This window comes from Daphnia pulicaria, chromosome 1 (assembly GCF_021234035.1).
Source record: "Daphnia pulicaria isolate SC F1-1A chromosome 1, SC_F0-13Bv2, whole genome shotgun sequence".
NCBI classification, from domain to species: Eukaryota; Metazoa; Arthropoda; class Branchiopoda; order Diplostraca; family Daphniidae; genus Daphnia; species Daphnia pulicaria.
The window spans coordinates 20,914,154-20,941,159 of NC_060913.1; the positions used below are offsets into that span (position 1 = coordinate 20,914,154).

General features: G+C 38.3%; 1 protein-coding gene, 1 long non-coding RNA gene and 1 pseudogene across 2 annotated transcripts; 2 read left to right on the forward strand and 1 right to left on the reverse strand.

The window, feature by feature from the left end:
- Positions 1-9: 9 nt before the first annotated feature.
- On the forward strand, positions 10-707 carry LOC124326324. The gene is made up of 2 exons (XM_046785084.1): positions 10-139; positions 232-707. The coding sequence occupies exons 1-2, from the start codon at positions 74-76 to the stop codon at positions 625-627; spliced, it is 462 nt and encodes a 153-aa protein (XP_046641040.1). The 5' UTR covers positions 10-73; the 3' UTR covers positions 628-707.
- On the reverse strand, positions 678-2,680 carry LOC124326333. Its single transcript, XR_006915542.1, has 3 exons — positions 2,407-2,680; positions 2,257-2,350; positions 678-757 (listed from the first exon to the last, which is right to left on the reverse strand). It is a non-coding gene; the product is annotated as an uncharacterized LOC124326333 (long non-coding RNA).
- A 2,219-nt stretch (positions 2,681-4,899) lies between these two features.
- Positions 4,900-25,924, forward strand: LOC124350884 (annotated as a pseudogene).
- Positions 25,925-27,006: the final 1,082 nt, after the last annotated feature.

Sequence of the window (27,006 nt, forward strand, 5' to 3'; positions counted from 1 at the left end):
CGTCGGAACAACAACAAAAAACAACTTCGCTCTGTCATTGCGGGACCGACTTTGAGAGTGAACGGACGCGGAAATGGAGGACCAGATCGAAAGGCAGCGGACTCACCTTCAGCGGGAGAAAATATCTGCTGCAATCAAGGTAAAAAAAAACACCAACCCAAACAAATCTTAAAGGAATTCAAACTTTTTAAAAAGAAAATCAATTGATTGCATTTGGCGGCGTCGATCCAGCTGGAGCGGATACAGCGATTCGGAAGCGGGCGCGGAATCGGTCAAAGTGGAAGTCATCGAGGAATTGGAGCGGGAATACGACACGACTCACCGGCAATTGAAGGAATTGGAGATCAGCAACGAAGCGAGAAAGAAGCGGGAAATTCAAACGTTGAAGCGATTCGGTGTGATGGACAGCAGTGCATTGTCCGGCATTCGCTACAGCCTGCCGGATATCGAAATCAGTCGCATCCGGACCCATTCCTCCTCCGTTTCTGGCAGCCATCATCACCCTGGGTGAGGAGGCCGAAGAAGAATCTGAAGAAGCTGATCCTTACAGGAAGAGAAGGAGTAGAATGGTTGTCGGCCTCGCCCATCTTCTTCCGTCCGAGAAGCCGGAGCGAAACGCCCAGTTGAAAGTATCGAGCCATGTCGGCCGGCGGAGTGACGGCGGCCACTCCGACCACAGTCCTGAGCTTGAGACTACTGTACACGGGCATCGTAAAAAAACGAATGTATGCTCTCCTCCTTTCTCAGTTTCTATCACCTGGATTAGAAAAGCAAAACATTTATTCCAGACAGAAACGCTTTATCTTGTTAAAAAAAAAAAAAAAAAAAAATGTGCGTCAGCTTGTGGCGCAGTGGCTTAAATGAGCCAATTCAAAAGTATCCAGACAGAAACGCTTCAAATATAATAAGCTGCATTGCGCGTCTTCTTGAAAAATTTTGTTTGACAGACGTCAGAATACTGGCTTAAAATCGTGCTTGTTCGAGAAGTATCAAAAAAAATTTTTAACTTCTTGGCCATACGTTACATACTTCCCCCTTTCGGAAGCCTCGATGTCAAGATGGCCACCCTGGCCACATCAAATAGCGTTTAATCTCGTATGTAGACACTCATACCTGTCTCAAAACAATAGCACAAGAAGCAATACAGAGAAAAGCTTAAATAATAACGATGTATAGTCCATTAAACGTGGACTGAAAACGTCGAGAAACATTAAACGTGGTTCTTGCAGTGCCCCCCCCCCCACTTTCTCCCTATCAGAGTCAAAATGATTGACACAAGTTTAGAGGTCCCTAAAAAAACTGGTGCAATCTCATCCACCTCTCCAAATAGATGTGTGGGGTCTACTACACAGAGAACAGCCAATTTCTTGTCAACCATTAGATTGGCGAGCGACTGATCTTTTTGATCATGCAAACGTACAAAATTTTGTGTACCATAACCTTCGCTGTAATAACACAATTCCAGACACAGTTTTTCACATTCGTCTGTAAAAAAAACATCGCCTCGTCACTCCATTGACGCCTATGGTTACTACGGCCATACGTGCCAATTAACCCAGAAAGAATAAATTTGACACAACCAGATTGTAGTTGCATAGGCTGTTCCTGCACCTCTCCATAAAAAATGTACTGAGATTGCCGTCCGCGAACGAAATCGTCAATGTGGATTACTTTCACTAACATCTTTGAGAAATTCCTGGTATAAAAAATCTGTTTTTTACCGAATTAACACCAAACCACATTATTCTCATATCAATTCTGAATAAAAACACAAAACGGATTTTGACCGATGAAAATAATCAAATAAAAGCCCAATTAAATAAAATAAAAACCCCAGACATGCCCCAACTGTGTGAAATGGGCCTGAAAAACAAGAGCAGCAGCGCATTCCACCCCCTTCCCCCCCCACCAGTCCGTAAATTTCAAATGGTATAATTATATTGAATGGGTAACTAACAACAAGAGTAGAGTCGTATAAAGATACTGTTATGACAGTTCAGTAGCCTCGATGTGTGCATGTTTGTTGATGTTGTTCTTCCTCCTCTGTTGTGACCCATCGTCCTCCCCCCACTTTCTCCCTATCAGAGTCAAAATGATTGACACAAGTTTAGAGGTCCCTAAAAACTACTGGTGCAATCTCATCCACCTCTCCAAATAGATGTGTGGGGTCTACTACACAGAGAAGTCCACTCCAAAACGTCCACAAACAGAAACACACACACACACACACACAATCACAAATTAGCTTAGACCTACCTAAGAGATAACACAGTTTCCACGTGATGGCGTGATCCGATCAGCCAGGTCCTCCTTTCAGCTGGGACGCCATCATCTGGTTCCTGTTTGACAACTATACAAAAAAATATTAGAAACAAAAAGTTAAGAACAAAAATTTTGAACCTAAACCTTCAGCTGGCCGTTTTCTTCTGAGATTTTCTTTCGGAGGAAAATACTTAGAATAGTCCACCGGGTTTTTTTAACTTATGCGAGAACTTCGTCTCATTGTTACTAACAATAGTTATTAATGAACAATAACGAGAAGGAGGCAGAGTGTTCTTGCAGTAGTTTGTATGTCAAGGTAGTCGGGATACAATGCCGGGTACGACTCTGCTGGATGAACAGAGTGTCGGGCTTTTTATAAGCGATAATCAAGGTTGTGGGGATTGCACCATCACTGTAGAGTGTGACGCAATCCCGGATGTAATTGCATCGTTAAAAGGTGAGGTGGTGCAATAGAGGAATGCTTAAAGGTACTGCGTAGTAAAGTGACCTTCAGGTACTGCGTAGTAAATTGCCCTATACTGCAAGCAGCAGTTGGTCAAATGCTACGCAGAGTCTTTACACTCCTCCCCCTTCCGCAGAAGTTATGTCGGGGAAGGAAACTATTTAGTACCAATAAACGCAAGAAATTTTAGAATGCTGCTAGTACTACTTAGTATTAAGTGTATCCATACGTGATATAGCGGAATACAGTGGAAAACATATATGGCCATCACCTTGGGATAAATGGGAATAATATTGGAATAAAAAACATTGCATAATAATGTGAATAGAATATAGGCATAGGGAATGAAGTATAATAGACATAAGAATTATAATGCGGTAATATAGTAGAATATGAATGGAAGTTTATTCAGTACTTATGATTTTTTAGAACATCTCGAGCCCTTTTCAATTTCAGAGCCTGGAATTCATATTTGTAATATAAATCCAGGCTATCTCGCAGGTACTGTTGGATCAGTACTTCTCGCTAAGAGTTGTATTCCCCTTCACTTTGTAGCATAATGGGTGGAGCGTACATGTTTTGGAAGTGTTGGGTGGGTAATAACAAGGAGGGGACGGTGATGGGATCCTCGCTGTTGGGGCTGGCTTTGGTGGCTCTTTTGTTGGAGGCTGTGGTGTCTGGGCAACGTCGTTAGTCAGGTTGGTCAACGGGACTGTACTTGGAACGTCCGTGTTTACTTCCGTGGTGTCGCTGTCATCCTCGTCGTCATCGTCGTCGCTGATGGTAAGGTCGATGATGAGGGTCTGCTGGTTGGTCTGCTGGTTGGTCGCGATGTTTTCTTTTTCTGAATCTCCTTCCTCGTCCGGAATGTCTTCCAACTCTAGAACAGGTTCGTCGTTGTTCACTTTCTCTTCCAGTTCTTCCTCACTGTCACATGGCTCTTCTTTGGTTTCGATCACAAATCCCACCGAGTCTTCGATGCCTGGTTGGTAGATAACGGGGGTCTGTTGCAATCTCTACTTGTTCCTCGTCGTCGGAGATAATTGTTGCTGGAATTTTTCTGATCTTTGCTTGAACGTCTAGAAGTACTATTGTTCCTTTTCCGCGTTGATCCGTAAGGGCCAAAGTCTTTCGGTCGAATGTTGAGAAAATCCTCAGAGGTTTCTGGAGTTAACCTTGCCCATTTCAGTGCAAACTGTGGATAGCTCACTGGAGCTGGATAATCCGTAAAGGGGAAAACAAACAAAGACGGAACAAGGTATCTCATAGCCATATTGACGGGATACCAGACTGCGTATACCCTCAAGGCAAAAGACCAAACAGTTGTTTTCAAAGACATGTAAATACTTTGTTCACATTTTGCTTTGTTTATTTATAATTTTTTTATAAGAATAAACATGTTTTTCAGTAATTTGTTTTTTAAACTTCGAGCATAATTTTATAAGATAACTTTTACCGCAGCTCCCTGGGAATCTTCTTTCCATATAGTGTTCGGAAAATAAGACTTAAAAACACACAAAATGACAAGAAAAGGAGACGGAGATAAGGAACCCAGACTGAACAAGATCTCAATATGATCATATATAAGTTTCTTTTGATTAATATGTTGTTTTCTGTATTACAACTCTTTTTTTTTCAGATCACGTCAAAAAAGGGGCCTGATTTCCGCCCATCTTCCCAAACTACAAAAATCCACCGAGTAATTACACTGAAGTTTCTTAATACTACTGAACCTCGAAAATAATGATCGTTATCATTGTTTATGTTTTCAGATCAAGAATAATCTTGATATAATACAACATAACTTGCAACGATTTTCTTGTATTTTATTTTCTCGAAGCACGCTTGTTAAAACTAAAATCATTATGGAGTAACTATGCTCCTATTACGTTTGTCACTTGATATGTAGTACATATTAGGTAAGTGATAAGCATGTAATAGTATATTTCAATTACATAGAAACTATATATTTATACGTCGTATTTAGTACAACATAATTATGTGTTGACGATGTAAGGAAAGATAGTTATTATGTGCTTTTAAACTAAATAGTAATCACAAGTTAACACAAGATTATTACATGATTATTATGACATCTTAACGATGAACCAAATACGTGTTACATATTACATGGTTATAACATAACTACTACATAGTGAAGTACACGTACTAAAATGACCCATGGTAACTACCCGAGGAGAATTTTCCCGTCGTGTTATGCGTTGTATAATGGGATGGTTAAACAACGATTTTTTGGGGTATTTTGGGGTTAGAATCTAAATTTTTTATAGAGGAAAGGTAAGTTAAAACGGGAAAAGCCAGCCGAACCCCATCGCTCGTCGGCGATCGACGATCAACCGATTTAACGCAGTTATAAATGGTTATAAAATGGAGGGCTGACGCATCGTGATTGGTGATATATTGCACATTAAAAAATGGAATTAAAATGCAAAATAAATACAGTATTTTATTTATATGCTAATGAGTGTTTAAAAGTCCTCTGGCCATGCAAATGGAATTATTTGAAATAATTATTTTAAATTACAGACTAGACCAAGATTTGAACTACAGACTCTCACGAAGAAGAGCGAGCATGCTGCCAACTTCACCAAACAATGTTAATTTACAAGGAAGCAAAATACTATCTCTTCTTTATGTTCACGCCAACACGAAGTTTACAAAACTTTCAATAATGTTGATGGAAAGCATTACATAGTCATGTAATTGTTTTCGGTACGTTATATTGTATGGGGGTGTACTATTTCAATAAAAAGTTGTTTACTAGCTGATGAGATGATGACTGTGATTTGAACCTTTTAAACTAATGGTACAAATGGAGTACGCTAACCACTAATCCATCATTCGATGCAGAATGAAACGAAAAAGAGAAAGAATTGGCCGGGGACACTTGACTTGGGCATAACGAAGGAAAAAGCAGTCCAGGGCTTGGGAAATTAAAATTTGAGTTTACGACAAATCAGGATTTCATAGAGATTCTATAAGACTCTATGAGAGGACAGATAAGGAGATTCTGGCCAGGGCTGAAAGGGCTGGGCCCGGTAGTCTAAAAAAACTACCGCTACCACGGTAACGGTAACTTTAAAAAAAATTATTGCGGTACGGTACTACCGTGGCAGCGGTAGTCGTACTGCGGTAGTATTATATTCATTTACAAATGAAAATGTTGAAATGTTTCAAACCCATTTCAAGTGGAATATAGAAGAGTTGATGTACTTTCATTAAAAATTGTCTCTTTCATTTGGATCTAAAAACCCATTCCTCAGTGGCAATCAAGATTTATTTTGATTTATGAATCTAAATCAGGAATAATTTTTTTGAAATTTTGTATCATTCAAAATATTCAATCAAACATATTTTATTTTAAAAATTCATTTTTTTTTAAATTTATCTTGGCAAAAAGATTCTAATTCGTGTGATGCACATCTCAAATCTAAAAAAAAATAGTTTCTCTGCCTCTAGTAGAAGGAAAAGGAACTAAAGTAAGTCGTGTTAATTTAAAAATAGATTCAAAATCAAGGAAATTTGACGTTGAAACCTAAAGATTTTCTCTTCTCGTTACAATTTTATTATTTATCCGTGATTCAATGTGTCTTAAACCGTTTAAATCACAAATTAAACATCGTTGCATGATTTGATTCTTGTAATTAAATAAATTTGAGTTAATTTTTTATTTAATTTAACGCAACGGTTTAAAATCAAATTTCATTCAGGAAACAGCTCACTGGTACAATACATTATCTTTCCAGCAAGGCAGAAAAAACGTTCCAACCATGCGGAGTACGGAAGTGTGACGTTTTATTTCAGAAGCCGTAAACGCGTGCTTCTTGAAAACAAGCGTTCTTCTCACTCAAGGCACTAGGCGCTTATACGCCGCTCATATTTAATTCAAGTTGACCTACAATGTCATGAAATTTCATTCGCAAATGTCAATTAGAAAGTTTAAAAATGGATTACTCTGATTCTCTGAGCTAAAAACATGAAAAATTGGTGATCCCACAGAGGCCTGATGAATTGCTCCAGAAAAATTAGAGTGCCATCTATTGTTTTTCTATTGTGTTTTGCAAAATCAGCACTAGATGGCTTGGAAAACTACCGCTACCGCACGTTAATTTAAAAAAATTAACGCAGCAGTGCGGTAGAGTAAAGTCGTGCGGTACTACCGCACGGTTCTACCGCTACCGCACGGTAGTACCACGGTAGCACGTTTACCGCGGTGATCCAGCCTTGCAGGGCTGTACGAAGATTCTGTGAGTTGCCACCCCCCCCCCCCCCAAAAAAAAAAAAAAAAAAAAACAGTATTTGTAACTTTATTTTTAAAATGCAGACACGATTATTTATTTCATGAGCAGGCTATGTATTATCAGTTACCGTTTTCATACGAGTGAAACAAAGGAACCAAATACTATCGCAAACCAAGATTATCCAGTTATACAGGGGGAAATGGGTTCAAAGGAAGAGCCATCATTTTAACAAAAATTTCAGATGGACGCAGCAAAAACCTTTGCTGTTGGGGAGTCTTTTAGTAAGAACAAAGTTGTTAAACGCAAGCTTTTTGGGCCAGGAATCACCTTTATCGATGAATTGTAAAAAGTGTTTGTTTTTTTTTACTTTTTGTCTTCAAAAACCAATTGCACTTTGTTTTCAATTAAAAACAAATCAAAAACCACAGAAATTTGTTGGCAGCTGGAATTTACTCTTTTCGATGCAACGATTTCTAATTTGTTCCGCTTGAAGATTGCCACTACGCAAGAATCTTCGAAAGAAGCCTAGAAAACTTTCGAAAGGGAAAGCACTGGTAGTCTCAACGCCACACCCATATATTTCAACTTCCTCCCATAGATGAGTCACCTGATGATTCACAAACCTACAAGGAATACCAAGCTCGGTAAGGTCAATCGAATATCTATGTAATGTTTTTCGGGTTTCAATGATATTAGTTCTAGAGACTGGTTTTTTGTTTAATGCTCCCAACAGCAACATGCCGTACTTTAAAAGCATTATATTTCAAGATTGGTTTCATCAAGATTTCATTTAAAAAGGGGAAATAGTAAGTAGAACAAGATATTGCGTTTCACGTGAATTTTTTAATTTTTACAAGTTGAAAGTTTGCCCACATAACGGTCAAATCCAAAAGGACGACATAAATAAAGAATTTAATTCGACGATCAGCTTCGTCAATCTTGGAACTACTTAGTTTTTCCTCTTCTGGAACAAGAATGAAACCTTCAAAACGCCGGGAAAAAGCTACCTCTATTCCAGTGTGCATGGGATCTATGATAAACCCTGTAACCATTGGGAAATCAATTTTTACGAAAGGACTGACATCTCTCATATCCTTTGAGTGTTCGTCACCAGATAAGCTATTTGTATCGTACTTTAAAAAGTTCGCGTCAGTTCTCCCTGGGGCATTGACACTTCGAAGTAGAAAGGCACGATTAATCATTTCTCTCTTTTGAATGCAACGATCACATGACCAGTACCCTGTATGACCTTTTGTCCGTTTCAAGTAAGACCTCATGGGCCCATCCGCTATTATGCAACGAAGCGAAGCTGTCAATTAACGACCTTGAATGCACGCACTATCTGAATTCAATGGGGACAATCGACGAAATTCACCGATCAATTCGGAGAGAAAACTAGAAATATCACCCAGTTTTCTCTTCCCCACATAAAACCCTATTACAAATACAGATGTGTCCAAAATGATTTCGGTATCTTCTTCGTGTGTTGCTGTTGGTTGGATCGAATGGATTATTTCTAGAATTGGAGTGATAGTTACTGCATTCTTATCCTCGTTGAGTTTCGCTTCTTCAATGTGAATATCGACTTTGTAATGAGGTACAGCTGTTATTATAGTATAAATATGTCTAGCGTGAAGTTATCCCTTCAAAATAGCTAGTCTTTGCTAGATCAACTTTGGACTTTGTGTCAAAAGCTTTAATCTAATTGCAAATCTAATTATTTTTATATTACTAACAGTGTGTTACGGCTGGTAAACTTCATAATATTTAGAAAAAAGACTAATTCTATTTCATCAAAATACGAAAGAACCAAAAGCATACAGGAGTATTTTGTAGTTTTGCATTTTCGGCATAAATGGGAAAAATCAAATACAAGATCAGACAATACAAACATGAACAGCTAGTTTCCTGTGTTGAAGTTCAAAATAAAGACCTGCATGCACATAATTAAAATGATCACTTACTCTGTCGCGCAAGATTTTTTGCAAAATACCTGGATTCTGGAGATATACGTCAACAAACTGGAGAAGGTCAGCTTCACGATGGATATGTCCAATGGATTTCCTTTTTAATGCATTCTCAATTATGAAATGAAAGTATTTCCCACCGTTAATTATCCTTGCTTCGGACAGTTTTTTGTGTGTTGGGTCATTTGTTGATGCTGGAAAGTCAAATCCATCAATTTTCTTTAATTATTTTCCAGTGTTTGGCAGTAATAAATAATCGGATAATGGCTCGTGAACTTTAAGGAGAGTTCGCAGATACGTCATATGGTTTTGTTTTTGACTGGTACGTGCAGCAAAATGTCGCAGTAGCTGTGTGAATGTAAGTGAACTTCGTTTACAGTTTATCTAACAAGCGATCCACGATTCAAGTAGACCGAAATCCCGGAGCAGCTTTCCAGATCTAAATCCGGAAACGCCCTTAAAAATATATAAAAAATATAGTCATGTTTGTCTCTGCACGCCGGATTTACCTGCGTTTGCAGAATGACGAAATTCCCGCCCGTTTACGAGATATTGAGCGTTAAAGTTTGTTTGTTTTTTAATTTTGTCAGAAAGTGGGGGGACTTTTACATCACTTTTCGGAAAAGCGGGGCAGCTAGAGTAAAAACTAATTTTATAGAAATGTTTATTGTTATGTCAACCACCAAAATCCAAAAGGAATTTCCTTTCCGAATTTTATTGGGTGAAATATGACTATTTTTAGTCATATCTTGAGTATTGGGTGAGATACGACTAAAAATAGTCATAATTCTAATTGGGTATTGGGTGAGATACGACTAAAAATAGTCATATTTCTTCGTCAAGATTCTGTTTTGTGATACATCGTAGAAATATTGAAAACCCAAGATTAATCTCGTAGCCTTCACACCTTAAACAATCCGAGACTTCTTACCTTATTTGACCTTGTCACTTTCATATTAATATTTGTCCCTTGACTCCCTTCAATACACTTTTTCCTCCTTTTTTGATTTTCGGGGTGGAACCTCTGCCCGATTGTGTGCCTGTCAAGTGTCAATGTAGATTGTTTTATCGCTGTATGTATGTGTGTGGGAATATTTAAATAAAGTTTTGACCGGGATTATTTGCTGTTGCCTTCCTCCTATGTCACGGACCGACGGGCCATATATCTATCGCTCCTAGTAGGAGTGACTGAACACTAGAATAGATTCCGCGTTCATCATGGCTGTTATGCATCGATTGTAACTATTCTTTAACTATCCTTATTAGTATTACCGGCGTATTATTTGGACAGTTAGCTGAGACTAAGAATATTGACTCGGTCCCACACATCCATTTGCCTCTGACGACTTTCTTGAAGTGAGAGCAATTTTAAAGATTCCACAAAAGACCGTGTTACTTTAATGCTTACAGAGTACTGGCCATGAAGTTTGGCTATCTGCGAATACCTCCATCATTCGATGAAAATTACACGACTTCAAAGACTGCAAACAGATGTAATTCCCGATGATTCTCCATCATAATATTTTCTTTCTCACGTTTGCTTTTATTGCAATATCTTTTATTTCTAGTTATTGTTTAATTTCTTTTGTAGCAACATGAAGTCAAGAATAAGCTTTAGCGTCGATCTGCGGGGTAAAGATTGGCATAGTTCTCCTAACCAACGACATTCCAACCATTATTATTTTTATGTGGTTCAATAAACCGAAGAGCGCTGGACTCTTTTAATCGTGAGACGAAACAGTGTGGTTAGGCTGTTTAGCCATATCGGTAGTATTATAGTTACGTACATTGGTATGACTGGATTCGTGCCCGCTATAAGGGACGTTAGATTCATGACGAACAGCTCTTGTTTAATGGATGCAATAAGTCCCTTCAATGCAAGTGTTCTGGAGCTGTTGGATGCCCTGTAAGTAAGTTTCTGTGGTATACTGCTCCTCAGCGTCAAGATTGGAGGCAGCTACGAATGGTTCGTGTCGATTAGCTCGTTAAACCTGTTAGAGTTATATATCAGAAATGTTAAGTCTAAGTGCTTACACTCGAATAGAGTGTGTTTTTCTCTACTGATAAGCATAGGAGGTAAGTGAGATTAGACTCGTTTTAGATTAGACACACAGTAATTTTTCAAACATCTACTTGTTGCGAGTGTTCCACACAGAATTTGGAACCTCCCCACATCAACGTTGAGATCTACCACCTCAAGTCCGAGTCATAACTTCAACGTCGTCTTGGTTGATTTTCCCAGAAATACCAACAGTTCCATCTAGTGCTGAATGTGGTAACTATAAACCTCAACACTCTCTCTCATTCAGAACTAAGATAATTTCATCAATTTTAGAATTAGAATTTAGAACAACAAAAATGAAGTAAGCATCTTTTACAATTTGTTGAGTGAGCAATATTTCCATGTTACGCTACCACGTAGTGAATTGAGTGCCATCAACCTTTCTTAATTGCTTTATAGCATCCAAAGAGTAGTTATTGAGCCATTCTGATAAGTTCTTTAACGGTATGGCAAAATCTGGGCCCATAACCTGTTGGAGTTATATATCAGGGATGTTAAGTCTAAGTTTTATAGTTTAATCCACACAATCTCAGCGCAGATAGCGTTCACGCATCAAAAGAAATTGACAGCTGATTTCATGTCAGTTGATAGAATGAATCTCTCAAGTCCTATATAGAATCGAAACAAGTAAGACTGAGTTGGACTCCTACATCGTACGCTGTCACCGTAAAAAAAGCTAAATATCCCTCTTCTTTTATCTCGCGTTTATCCTATCGAGTAAATTGTAATTCTATTAGGGTGATAGACCGCGTTGAATTGATTTGAATGTTTCATTGGTTTCATTTCCCAGCTCTAAACTGATCACATAGTTCTCTGTTTATAGTTATTGGTTGTTGCATTCTTAATCTGTGTGATATAAATTAACTTCACTGATGACTTAATTTTTTAACCATTTGAATTTGAATTTAGTTCAATATCCACGGTCTAAAATGGACAATGTTCGTACATCACCAACTGAAAGATCTTCCTCGGAATCAGATGAATTTTCAGATGAATTATTGGGAATAATGTTAAATTGAGCATTCATTTCACGAACTGAAAATCTATCTGAGGATGTTGTTAGAGTTATATATCAGAGATGTTTAGTCTAAGTGCTTACAGTCGAATAGAGTGTGTTTTTCTCTCCTTATTAGCATAGGAGGTAAGTGAGATTAGACTCGTTTTAGATTAGACACACAGTAATTTCTCACACATCTACTTGTTGCAAGTGTTCCACACAGAATAAGGAACCTCTCCACATCAACGTCGAGATCTACCACTTCAAGTCCGAGTCATAAGTTTGACGTCGTCTTGGTTGATTTTCCCAGAAATACCAACAGTTCCATCTAGTGCTGAATGTGGTAACTATAAACCTCAACAAAACCTCTATAAATCAATGTAGTTAAAACAGCGTATAAATTTGGCTCTGGGCGTGGCGTTGAAGATTAAAGCTTTTACTCGTTTGACCGGGTTTGTGTGCCTGCGATTTGCGTTTATTCACGCTGTAATCAACGAGCTTGAATTATCAACACAAATCAATTAGTTTAAAATTCAACCATATGACCTTGATTTTCTTCAGCCATGTTTTCAAATTTACTTGTTCGAAATTTTGGCGAAATGTGACGTCCAAAGTCTGTTTTGAATCTTGATTTATATTAAATCTTATTTTAAAATTTTAAAATCTTGAAACTTGCAATCGTGTGATTTTGCGTTTTGTGTTCGTGTTGAGGTTTTTCGCGTTAACAACAATACAGGAACAAGAAGAAAGAATCTGTTCAAGAATTTGTTCGTGGATATATGTTTGGTTAAACTATATTTGTGAGTTTTACGTGTAACAACGGCCTTAAATTGTTTGACTAACAAGCAGAGTTCGCATGCCCTGTTGACTAAAAAGATAACGAGTTCAAAGAAGCTTAGGACAATTGTCATAATTTTTTGTGCTTCCAGAAAAAAGGTTATTATTTATTGCAATGCCATCTAAGAGTAAGAGGAGTAAAATACTAACGGTTTCTGTATTACATCTGTTAACTCCCTCCTTTTCTGTCTCTAATCAACCGCGTATTTTTTATGTGCAATATTTGAGGATTTGTCCAAGCTAAATTGATGAAAAATAAATTTTTCAAAAATTATTTCAAGCGCAAACGAAAGTGCTCTATCCATCTTAGAGTAAGTAGTGTCGGGAGTAAATTAAATGTGAAAATGATGTTATTGCTAAATGAACTAAATTAAGGGATTACGCATATCTACAAGTAAAAGTGTAAACTCTCTTGCAAGAATGGAACACAATTAAAATGAAAAGAACAGCAACTTAATTTGGGGAAAACAAACATTAAAACTTCAAGTTCTTTAATTCTTTTGGTAGATTATAAATAAAAGATTGATTTTTTTTTTATACTTGTGGTTTTCTAACAGAATTCTCAGTAATTTTCTCATTTGTATAATAATAATAATAATAATGTAATACATATTTAACGTGCACTTTTACAAATATACTAAACGGCTGTCATCAGCTTGGACGAATGATTGGCTTTTTTAATTGTGTGTCACTCTCGTAATTGCTCGTTTTCTCGAAAAGATTTTTAGAGTGGTCGAACGAAACTAGACTCGCCCTTGAAAGCAACCAAGCCTCAATGGTAGTATTTCAAGTATAGATAAGCCAACAACAAGGAATAAATTTTAAAAACGAAAAATAAACTAATCGGAGTAGTCTGGAACTATTCTGCTCTATAAATATCAATTCTTACTAAATGCACTTTGAACAACTATACAAAAATTAATACCAAATTCAAAGCAAATGGAAATCAAACTGATAATAAAATCGACAATGTTGTTCGATGTGTGAAAATTGTTTGCATGCAATCTTTCACATAACAACAAGTCCTCATCCCCATTGCCTGGCAATAACTCTGTCAAAATTTCACAAGTAAGCAAAAATGAAAAAAAATCATTAGTTATTGGAATTTGAATGTATGATGGAAAAGTAAATCTGATAGCTATTGATTTGAAAATTCCAATATCTGTAGCTGAGAATCGTAATGTCTTGTTTTGTTTGAAATTCCAGAATAATCAATGATGTGACTTCTCTAACGATAGCAATGATGTCATCGTTATTCGATGGTGAGATCCAGCGAAGAGAATACGGAAGAATGGGAAGTGACAGCAATGACTATGGCATTCTTTAATGTAGCTTTGGAGAATAACATAGGAAATTACATAAACGAGTAGATTTTTTACTATATCTTGGAAAAACTTTTGAGTTTTTGTTTGAACATCTAAGAAACCAAATGTCATCTCAGGTAAACGTGTGTGCAGCAAAACTTTTAACTGATTGATATCCATCGCCACAATAATGAGAATAAATAGTAGATTTGTCCATAGAAAAAGCAACAAGCAGAACTTCCCTATGAAGAAAATCTGTGTGGTTTTGCGTAGAGAAATAATCCGGAAGCGCTAGTGGCAAGGAACATTCATTTATGTGTAGTTCGCAGCATAAATGTGATTGACTGGTTTTTCTGAGATGGGATGAAATAAGATAGCCGCCTTACTATATTCTACCTTGTAAGTATATTTAGCTGTAGCTCAGAGCACTTGGTTGCTAGATGACTTTTACGTTTAACCCTTTAACCGTGTTTACTTCGGTGATATTTCCCAATAAGATAGCAAACAAGCAAATTTCATTGGAACTTTGTAAAGTAAAATTGAATCTTAAACACACATGGTACGGTGCTTACTTTTGTCGAGCTCGCTTTCGTATAATCTCGAAGCCAAAACCAGGTTCGCCGATTTGTTCTGAATATTTGAATACCATTTCTATGGCGATGTCCCGGCAAAAGAAATCCCAGTCAACTCTAGTTTGGTGTGACAAAAATATTTAATTGTGTATCTGAGTGTATCCTTTGGTTGTGTTCATTGGCCATAGATCCGTAACATACCAGTTTTCTTTTAAATGAACAGTCTAGAATGAAACCGTTTTATTTACGTAAAAAAAATTTGGGTAACACGTAATATGTTATTAATTGTGTAGACGTTAGGCAGTAACATAAAGTTGACGAGTTTCAAAACGAATAATTGCTAAAAATTTCATTAAGAAAGACTGACATAACAGGTTCAATTTCAAAGATGAATTTAGATGAATTTAGCAGATGAGATACTCATGAAATGGAAATTTTTGAGGGTTGTAATATGAGGGGATATCCCGGAAGAAATTCTCAATTATAAAAGCCTGAAGTCTGATTGAGGGTATTGCTGACGCGTTGGACGGTGCAAAAATTTCAAACGCTGACCGGATCCGGTCATCCCGTTGTTCCTTATCAAACTTTCCATTCAAGATTGTTCGTATAATATTTTAGGAACGTTTTGCGCGGGATTCGGAAGCGATCTGATCCAAATAAAAATTGTATGAACATTCGTTACGGGGGGGGATGTAACGAGCTCAGAGAATTTTCGTCGATAGCTTTTGTATTGGCATGCACCTTCAGCAAAAGCTCAATACATTAAAATCACTTGTTTTCCATTATACTTCTGGCAAGCTCTTAGTAAAAGGGATTCTTTGTTTTACGTTTACAGTTTTCATTATTGTGAATGTTAGCCTCGATCTTGTTCTTCAACCAGGTGCCCTGTTTTATTATTTTTGGTATCACCAACAACAATTTAAGAAAACGAAATATCAGACGTGAAATGTCGTCCTTTTTTTGGCTGCATCATGAAAACCATACAGAATATATTGCTAATGAAGTAATGACGTAAAAATATTTGAGTGTCTGTTGATGAAACCACCAACGTAATGAGCCAAATGATTGGAAACGTGGTTATTGGAATTCCATCAGCTGAAGAACACAAACCAAGCTACGATGTGAACTTTATTTTTGGAAACAATCAGCTTTTGGGAGATTCTTTCGACGGAAAAAAAATTTACTCTAAGTAACGAATGCAGTCGCCTATATGTTTCTTTTTGGGAAGACCATCAAAGATATTTATGAAAAAATTATCCAACATCTTTGTGAAAAGTATATCAACCAAATTTCAAAACATTTGGTTGAAAAACATAGCACTGAGAGGACTGTAAAAAAAGCGTTTTTGCATAAGGTTCTCTCGCTCTTCCAAAGACTTTCGGTAGGTGCTGTACATAACACAGACTGACATATTTTGATGTTGTACGTCTCTACACCCTCGTTTTTAGATGAAGTACGCCCTCTTTCCGCAATAAGCGCTTTATTTTTCCTAGCTGAGATCCCCACCAGTGAGGAATTCGTTTGGCCAACTCATTAATGGTTCGTTTCATCCATTTCGTAGTCACCTTTAGATACCTAAAATGAGGGGACGGCGATGTAACCATTATGAGTGAATTAAATTTTGATTCTGATTGATTCTATGAAGTCAGCAGTTTTAACACATTGGTGTGAACTCTAGAGATTTGTGAACTAAAATAGCTATCCTACGCCAATCCTTCTGGGCAATCTTTCTTGAGAGTGTGGAAGGTGCGAAACACTAAAGGAGTTGTTCTGACTAGTTTTACCATCTGGTGATTCCAAAGGGTCTGTTGAGGTATACTCGGTGTTGCCCAATAAGGCCGTTTATTAGCAGTGGCTTCAGTCTATCAAGAACAGACCTTTGTTGCTTGACATTTTCTTCTTGTTACCGATAAAAACTGAGATTCCTGCGAATGATGCCATTCAAAGAATCTTCTTTATATCTTCCTATGCAGTTTTAACAGTCTACTTCATGGCTCGGACTACTGCTGTTGATACAGTTTGTGATACATTCGCTCTCGTCTGACGTATACATGTGATTTCCAATATTTCTTGCAATTGTTCCCTCTTCCGTTACATCTTGTTGTACCATGTGGCCGATTCTCAACCATTTCCGGCACCGGTTGTACTGTAACTTGTTCCTGAAAGGGCATAGCAATTTTGACGCTGTTTGGTATTCCGTAGGGATATGTGAGAAAGGACAGTTTCTGATCAGTATTTCTAGCGAAAGATAGTCGATGCATAGTGCGTCCATTATGTACACGCACATGCTCGACCGAAGTACAAAGCGTGTCACACACAACATTTTAAGCGGATCTGTTAACCAATTAACAGTGGCCGATATTTTATATCAATAATAATTATCTTTCTTTATTTTTTGAAGTTGTCTGGGGAAGGTAAGGTAAACAAAAAATTTCATTTGTTTCAGCTATTTCTGTTACCCAAGATGAGCCACAAAGATAATAAAAAGATTGAAGGCTAAGAAAATTAAGTATACGGCGCAGAATAAGACACGATCACAATAATAGCCCCGCCAATAGCACGTGTGAATCAACAATTCACGAGGATATCAATTGAAATGAGATTAACTAAAAATATAGTATCTCGAATGATGAACACCATAGTTAACTGAAACGCTATCGCTCACAATGAAGGCTAATCACAATTACAATTAATTTACTTCTAATTATCGGGGTTACATCAGTCACACTGACACCAGAGTGACACACGATTTTAACAGTTATTTTTTTGAACCTTGATCCAATTTCTTAGTAAGGCACTATCGACGTGACATGAAAACACTGCAAATCAGTTTGGATTCGGGAGCATTTGTGAGCTCGAAACATAAAAATTATTTGCGTGCAGTGTCATCTGTCGTCAACATCGATGGCTTGATGAATACAAAGTCAATCATACTCTATATGTTAATTCTCTGTGTATTTTACGGTGGTCAACAGGCCGATTCCTTCCGAAGTATAATCAGGAACAAATTTATAAACTATGTAAATCAACCAAGAACTTGCATTACAATATACGTTGCTATTCTTAGTTCAATAAACACAATTAACAGTTTCCCGTTAGAGTAAGCACTAATTGGACTGAGATGCGGAATATTGATGAGTATAAATAAAAAGGAAGCTTCTCGTGGGCCGTGGCCCATTGCGTGTAAATAGATTGAGTGACTGAGCTAAGAAATGATTCACCGTTCGTTTCAATCAGGCACTTTGAAATTTGGTTTTTTAATACGCAATGAGCACTGTCACAATTAGAATACCCCCATTTTTACCACCTGCGACGTTAGTTATATAGGTCAGGAGGAAGCAATACGAACAGGTCCTTTGAGATGTCAACACTCAACATTGGCATTTGATTGTCAAATAACATATTACACCATAGCTGTTGCATAGTAACCGGTCCAGTTTTACTCTCCTAAAAGAACCTTAGAAACGCAATGGGTTGGAAAGACTTCATGACGTGATTTTTCCAAAATATGCCCTGCCGCCAATTAAACGCCCATCGTGATTATCTGGTAGGCCTACTCTCATTTGAATAAAAAGAAAAGCCGTAGGCATGGAAAGGACACATATACGATAAGAGATGTGGAGCAATAAAATGACCTAATGACATTGGCTTTTCCTACCTTGGCAGAATTCAAACAGCACAAGCTAATCCTGAAGGACGAAATCATTTTCCAGCGATGCGGAGTACGTCCACAAGCAGGATGGCGGGCCACACATCCTTCCCTGTAGTCAATAAAAATTCCATTTATTAGTTGGTTGATATTTGATAGACCTACTTGACTCTGGTACATTCAGATAAACTTAAATAGATAAAAAAAGATACATATGTCGAATAAAATTGCGAAATACCCATATGATTGCCAACTAAGTCATCACAGATGGCGTTAGAAAGGCGGCGCAGAATAGGACACACTCACAACGACAGCACGAGTGAATCACCGTAATTGAAAATTTTCCTGGGTTCACTCTAGAGTTAGACTTTCAAGGATTCCAGTTTTAGAGATACACTTTCTCTAACGAATGACATTCACTCGAATGCGAGTGACAGCTCTTGGTGAAAACAAGTTTAAATTGTAGAAATATCACTGGCCAACTGGACGCCAACTCGGCAGCAAGGCGATTGCGACTGATATACTGAATTAAATTGCGACTGATATACTGAATTACTGAATCTTTCGTTAAATGACGACTACAAGAGCTACACGCCATTGGCGGCGTTTTCAACTCACCACCACCGCGTAAAGGAAATGCCCGAAATAATATTAGCTGCAGCCTGCATTGCGGCAGATAGGCCTATTATTCAAGCGATTCACGGTGATGTCATAATTCTGATCAAATTAACTAAACTAATCGTATCTTGGATTATGAACATCATACAAAACTGCAACAACTGACGATCACAACAAAGGCGTTTCTGATTATAATGAACTAACTATTCTTTACCAGAGTTTCGTCAGTCATACGGACACCATAGTCACATACGTGTTACATACATTTATTACTTAGGACCATTATTCATTAAATTATTAAAGATAATGAAGAGATCATACAGGTGTTGACATTACTGCTGAATAGACACATAGTTCATCTGCAGGCTGCAGCTGAACCCTGTACCCCACTTCACATAATCGCCATCTTCATTACATTAATGAAATAATGAAAATCAATCCAAATCTATTTTAACTTAAAAGATAACTCGCGTTAGTGAAAATACTGATTCTTCCCTAACGCTTAGTCCGGAATCTGAATTCTTTCTGATTAGCGACATTCATGCACTTATTAGTTTACTCCAATCAACTATCAACATTTCTTCAAAATTCTAGTATATATATCACGTATAGCTTATTGACAAACCAAATGCGTTGCCTAGAGATTCTACTTAATTAAACGCGTGAATTTCATAGTCATAAAAAGATAGTTCGATGCAGCACACTTTAAGTAAAAGTGTTCATTAACAGAAATGACGTCAACGAGAAGACAAAAGTGATTTTTTATATCACCGTTCAACGAACGAAACTTGCTAGAAAATTATAACTACAGTATGTCAGATTGTCAGCACACATCGGATAGGCCTGTCCCTGTCGAAGGCGCTAAATAAAAATCTGAATCTGAACTTTGTTTGAATTTCGTGACCATAATTTCTTATCTGAATTTAGTTTGAGAGGTTTGAGTTAATGAACATTATGAAGCGGTTCAATCACTGTCTCTTTATCACCCAACTGATGGAAAAAAATTGAATTTTCATCAAGGAACACTTCCATTTACTAATGTCAAATAGCCACATCTGAATTTGTTGGATGATAGATTTTAACATTGTGATTACCGAATAATAATGATAAATAATAATAATGTGAGATCATAGTCGTGATATTCGCACTGAGCCACTGACAAATCTAGTCTATTGGAACTTAGAATCTGATTAACAGAGTTCGGCAATGTCGGATCTTCATTCCCAATGGAAATATGATGTATCAGAGGGCTTATGTCATTCATAACTAAAGTAGTAATTCAAATTACATTTAATTTGGTATCTAGGGACATTGTGTACTAACAAATTCCTTTCAATAATTGCCAGATAGATTATGATAAGATAAACCATTTTTGGCCGGCACATTGCAATTCACGTTGGCACTGGCAACGAATTATCAAGTTCATTTAACTATAGAACGCCTCTTGATGCCAACTACTCAAAACGCGTTATTGAAAGCCATCAAATATTCAGTAACACGGGGATAGTTGACACAAAGGAAATTATTAATACAAAGGAAAGTTGAAAGCATGGCCGAACCAGATCAATGGAGAAAAGAGTTAAGTGTGCATTCTCGTCGATAAACAGTATGTCACTCATGACTTCAGCAATAAAACTAAAGACATTCTAGTTGCGGCTGGTTTGGTTCGGCTGCTAGTTTTCTTGCCGGACTTGCTAGCTCCCCCTCTGGTGGGAATAAAAGTTATTGACTTGGGCTTCAAAAAGAATTGCAGTGCAGTTGTGCATAGCTTAAATCTGTAATACAATTTACACTTTTTTCAAATTGAAATTCGCGTGAAACGAATGGAAGCAACAAATACTTGTCTGCGCGAAATTGTGTTGAAAAACTTACAAACTCCATTCAGCTGTCAATGATGCCATCTATTGCTCATGCAGCAAGCTTCTATCGCGAAAATTCAAAGGCAATCGTTCTTCTTAGAAAACGATCACTCAGCGCTTGTGTAACAAATTATTTAAGCACAAAATTGGGAGAAGCCGAAAACGATTTTCATTAACATGTCTGTAATAAATAAGTTAACGCCTTAATAAAGAATACCAGTTGTAAATAAAGAACAAAAATTACCTTAGAACTTTGATATCTGGAAACGACAGTTTTCTATGGCAAGACGTTAATTAGAGTCCTCCAACATTACAGTTTTCCTTTGAATATTTAAACTAACTTTGTATCTCTGAATCATTTCCCCTACCAAAAGCACAGAAAAACATGGAGTCTATAAGAGCTGGAGTCGCCACTTCTGAATGTGAGGAAAACAGTAGTCCCTTGAAGGTGATGAAGATAATTTTTCTCGATTTTTCTACTGCTTGATATCGAAAACAGAAATTGTAATGGCTCAAAGTACTTGGTTGACAGCTGGGTGTAGACGAGACAACCCTTGGAAACTTCACATTAAATGAAAATCAGCAATATGCAGGTGTACCTGCTCTATTTGCAGCTGTTGTGTCCGGCCAAGAGGATGTGATTGATTAAATACAGGCTCCCCGTGCCGCAATAAAAATTTTTTCCCTTGACTTTTTCCTGATTTTCCATGCAAAAAATAAAATAAAATTCCATTACAATCTTTTCTCATGTTTTCTGCAATTAACCTCTCTTTATTGAAAAATAGCTTGGTTATAACAACATTTGGTTATAACAGCATTCACAAAAGTCCTAATAGATCGTAAACTGAGACTTGACATCTTCTCTTTGCGTTATTTTCCCACTTGCATGACTATTTAGAGCTCCAATTCCGTAAAAATTGCCTAGTTCTTTGCTCACACAAATCAATCGACAAAAAAATTTCGCGTTTGATTTGGGATCATTCTGCAGCCATGGTTTGTATTCTACATGGAGATTAAAAAATATATATATAGATTGTCTTGTTGGATGGTGGGCATGGAATATTGCGGTTTTCCGTATAGGGAGGATCGCCCTGACAAAGTACAGTATTGATTCATCTCAGACTTTCGAATAAGACTAGCTTTAAGGAATAAAAGAGAAATCGAGAACGCTGAAGAATTTCGGGCATTGTCAAAGCAACAGCCAAGGCACTGGAGAACGCAAGCATTCCTCACCAGTCGACGTATTCTCAAGAAATTCGATTGATATCAAAATCAAAACTGATTTGTCGTTGACAATTTATATAAATTTGTTCTCAAGAATTGGGATACGTGAAAATTAAATTGTTCCCGAATTTACTAAATCATCCTTTACTTCATTGAACTATTTCTGGCACGTCCAGCCAATTGCACTCCGTTGAAAGACCGAGATAATTGTTGACGATCGTACGCGAATTTGAAAAATTACTTCAGAGTCGCAGATGGCTTGATCTTGAATCACAATTGAACAAGGAAGATACACTGCTGACCTTTGATAGGCTAAAATTTTGGCTAAAATTTCTGTGCATTGATATTTGGAGACTATTCAGAAATTATTTCAGAAGGCATACCGTATCAGAAGAAAAGAACTATTGGAACTCATCTCAGATTTCATCATCACGGTCGGGAAGATTATTACTGTGACCTCACAGCAAAGCAAAGCGCAGAAAGCTAGACTACACAACGTGCTCGAAAAGCAATAGGTTTACGAACGAAGGTGCTCAAGTTTCGAGCCCAACCTTATTTTGAAAATATCGACCAAAACTCCCCTTCAGTACATCCAAGAAGAAGAACCTGCAAATAAGAGCTTTATGGAAAGCAGGTGCCTATCATAACTTTAAAAATCATGAAAGTTGCACTGCACTTCAACTTCTTGTAGAGAATGAATGTCGCTACACCTTTAAGTGGAATAGGCCAGATTATTTGTCACATACCAAAAATTTCTCGTCAACAGATATAGCGATATTTAATTAAAGATTCTACAGTAACCAGATCAACATTTATGTCAACACAGTCTTACAACCTTTCAAAAACACCCATGAAGAATACCCATCAAATACTGATTTCCGCCTTTTGAAGGAAACATACACGAATTAGGTTAAATCCCTTTTTTTATATCTGCGAAAAAAGTGCGTGGATTGACTGACGTGCCTGAACTGAGAATTGGCCAAAACAGTTCAGGCAGAGCTCTGGTTCAGGTACTCGTTACTCTCCATTAAGTTTAAATTTTTTTAAATTTTCCTCATCTTTCTTTCTTTCTAGAGATTTGGGCGAATTTGGGTTCAGGATTCACGGCTCGAGACCAGTCGTCGTTTCTGCCATTGAACCTCGAACGCCGGGCGAATTATCTGGACTGCTGGTGGCGATATCCTCATCAGCATTAAATCCATTAATGGCGGCAATGTCCTCGATTCCTCCCACTCGGAGGTGGTCCGGATCGCCCACACAGGTCAGTAGGATTTAGTTTCATTTTTAAGCGCTAGATGGTGTCAGCCAATAATTGGCTGATGACCAACAACCTTTTCTTCAACAATTTGCGATGAGATATCGCTTACTACTGTTTTTCGACGAGAAAATGCACACTTAACTCTTTTCTCCATTGATCTGGTTCGGCCATGCTTTCAACTTTCCTTTATTGCATTATATACTGTCGGGGAAGGTTTTTTTTTAAATCTTTAAGCACTTGAGCTTCTCTCGCCAAATTGAAAATTCGGAAGTAACGTTTGATGGTTAGAAGAAACCGATAAATTCTTTCATGGTTCCTTCCCTGAACTTGGGCTATATTGTTCCCGACAAATTTGGTCTATTGTACACGGTGCTGTGATGTGACCTCACCATTATCTTTAGAATATCCCCCCAGCTAATTCACCCGGAATTCTTCTGTTCCTTATTCATTTTTCAGGTACAGATGAGCTGAAACTTGAGATGGCAAGGACATGCAGCATCCTATCTGCGAACCCCATGCTGGCTCCAGACCAGCCAACAACTGGAGAATGGGTTCAGGTAACCGCTAATAATGAGGCCCCAATTTTGGTGGGTTTCCTCTGGAAGAAGAGCCAGTCAGCCAGCCGTGGTGATGAATCAGCCAACAACGTTTGGTACAGGAGGTTTAAGAGGGACCACTGTCTCTATTACTACAAGAACCAAGATGTAAGTACATTTATCTTCTTCTCCTTCACAATCACCAGTGATTCAATTAGTTGGAGGTCAGGGTTGGTTTCCCATGTATTCGCTGTCAAGGTTATTTCTTTTTACAAAAAAGTTTCCAGTCCCGTCAACTTGAATGATGATGGTGTAATCCAATCTTTAATAGTTTTGTCAGCAATTACAATAGGGCAATAGGCTGTCATGTTGTCTCCACAGCCTCTCTCTTGTCACCTTTTACATCAGTAGTAGTCTCCTCGCCGATGTGTTTATTCTATTGTGGAAAAGAGAGAAGACTATATCTATCGTTTAGTCGGTTTCTAATATAGAAACGTCTAAGGGGGGAGGTTTTATTCAGGTGGAACGAGCGTGAAGATTTGATCACGCCATTGTGTCAGCGTTTCTTTTGGAGGGGGGGGGGGATGGGAATCACTCGAATGAGGCCACACACAACTTAAAACGGGCTCTTGCCAGACTGGTCTAACCATTTAACCAATCATGGGCCAATTCCCATTGTACGGTACACACACAGAGCCAACGATCGATACCGTGTCCTTGCTTCTTTCTCTCTTTACATGGTCTAGCAGGAAGAAGAAGAAGAAGCTCAAATGCAATAAAAATATATCAAGAAAAAGAGTACCGCTTCCATAGGATTGGAGGGGGGGGGGAGGGGGTTTCAATAGCCTAATAACAGTTGCTAGCAAAAGGAGTCCCTCGTAATTTACCGTCTGGTGGCCACACCGACGACGACTTTTACTCAATTTTCTCTTTTCTGTCGCAGAGTTCGCAGCCGCTGGGAGCCGTTTCTTTGCTTCACTGCACGGTGACTCGGACGTCGTTCACGGTCTTCTGTTGAGCAATGGTGGGACGATACGGCATTGGCTGGCCGCCGAATCGACGGAATCGGTCGAGCTCTGGCACTCGGTCTTCAATCACGCTTCCAAAGCTGCCATCCAGGTACACGCAGTCGCACACAATGGCCATGATATGATGGGATCAGATAACAACAACAGCTGGGGGGAGACACCACTCTTGAGCTGCTTATGTGACACAGGATATTTGGTTGTTCCTAATCGCAAGACGACGTTTTTTGTCTTTTTTGACTCAGCAGAACGTTTGACTTGAGATGTGCACTCGCAACATTGAATTGCTGCCGGCGTCGATGGCATCACCAGACTGCGTCGGCCACCGGGCCAAGGAATGACAGCGTCGCTTCTGCCTTCTCAAAGACGCTTGCCTCTATTTCTACGTCGTCGATATCAACGTCTCCTCGACTCTCGGTATTACATTTCATTTTTATAAATCCTACCCCTAGAATTACGACGCCAGCGGCGCCTTTCACTTGATAGTCTTCCCCCCGTCTACTCGTGATTGGATTTAAATCTCTCTACAATTTCTCTCCATATTTATTGTGCAGGAGCGTTGCACTTGCACGGTTACCGCGTTCAGGCCTCGGGCACGACCGCCTCGAGCGGCGAGCGACGTAAATTCGCCTTCGAACTCTTGCCGCCGGAGCCGCGCATGCGCCATTACCATTTCTACACCGACTCGGAGAACGATCGCAAACGGTAAATTCTTTTGATTCTTTTTAAGATGGAGGGAAAGGAGAATCAGGAGAAGTCACGCCATCAACCCATTTAGTTTTGGGGGAGGTGTCTTGACGACATGACGTGATCTCCGACATGTACACACACCAAACACTTTTTCTTTCTTTTGGGGCTCTTCCAGGTGGATCGCCGCATTGGAGAGTCTTCGATCGATCGTTGGATCAGGGTCGGCTAGTCATCCAACCCAATTTCAAGGAGAACATTCTTCTTTCTAACCAACAACAACATGAATGAATATATAAATAACTGTGTTTCTTTTTCGTTACATATCGAACGGAATTCATTCATTTCACTCAAGTCCTCCTCCTATTTTTCCCTCCTTTTTAGAGAGACCCTCTTTTTGATTTCCTCGTGCGTGTTAGTTTTCCTCCTCCTCTAACGTAACAAACCGTCGCTATTTTCTCTCTCTAAACAACAACAACCGCAGACAAAACAGCAACAACGATCTCTGAGTGGGTGCCAAACAAACAGATGTTATCCTCGAATCCCATTTGTTTTTATCATGTATTCCCCCCCCCTTTTTTTATTGTTATTTAAAGAATTTAAGTTTTGACTTTTCAAAAGAATTCTTTGAATTTAAAATTTTGGTGTCTTTTTATCATCTCTTGAGGTAAATAATGACACTTGACTTGACATCACTGTCTTCCCCGATTTCTTTCTATATTGGTGTTTTTGAAAGTTTGAGCGTGATTCCCGATAACAGCTCCCAACCCCTTCCACATCTCAACCAAAAAAAAATAAATAAAGAAGAAAAAAATTTATTTATAAAAAACGATGATAATCATTTAGTCAGTGACTTGCGTGACATGATGGACGGGAAAGAGAATAAAAAAAATGAAAAATGGAAAAAGAAAATTTAAATTCTTTTTGGGTGGTAACAACAAAACAAAAAAATTGGGTTTTCTCTTTTGTGGGAGTATTTAAAAAAAAGGTACTAGTGTCTTGTGTGTTATCGTTTTTTTTTTTTCGTTTTATTATTTTGTTTTTGTTTAGTTTTTAATTAACGTGTACGGGCCTTCATTTCAGACGGTGAAATGACGCTGGATGATGGCCCTCCCCTGGCTTCGTAGTCGTAATAATCGTCGGTGACATCCTTCAACTGGCCGCGGAGGAAGGCGATTTGAGATTCGAGACGCTGCTGTTCTCTCGTCATGGACTGGCAGCCAGCCGGCCCGCGCCCGCCGGTAGAACAAGAACAACTATTAGTCGTCGTCATCTTTGTCGTTGTCGTCGTTGTTTGGTGAATTGGTGATGGTAATCATCGTCCCAGTCTAGACGGATGGCCGGAGATGTTAGGCCGGATGAACTTTGGTGGTGGTGGTGACGCTGTTGTTGTTGTTGGCGGACGTCCCTGAACTGTCTGGAAT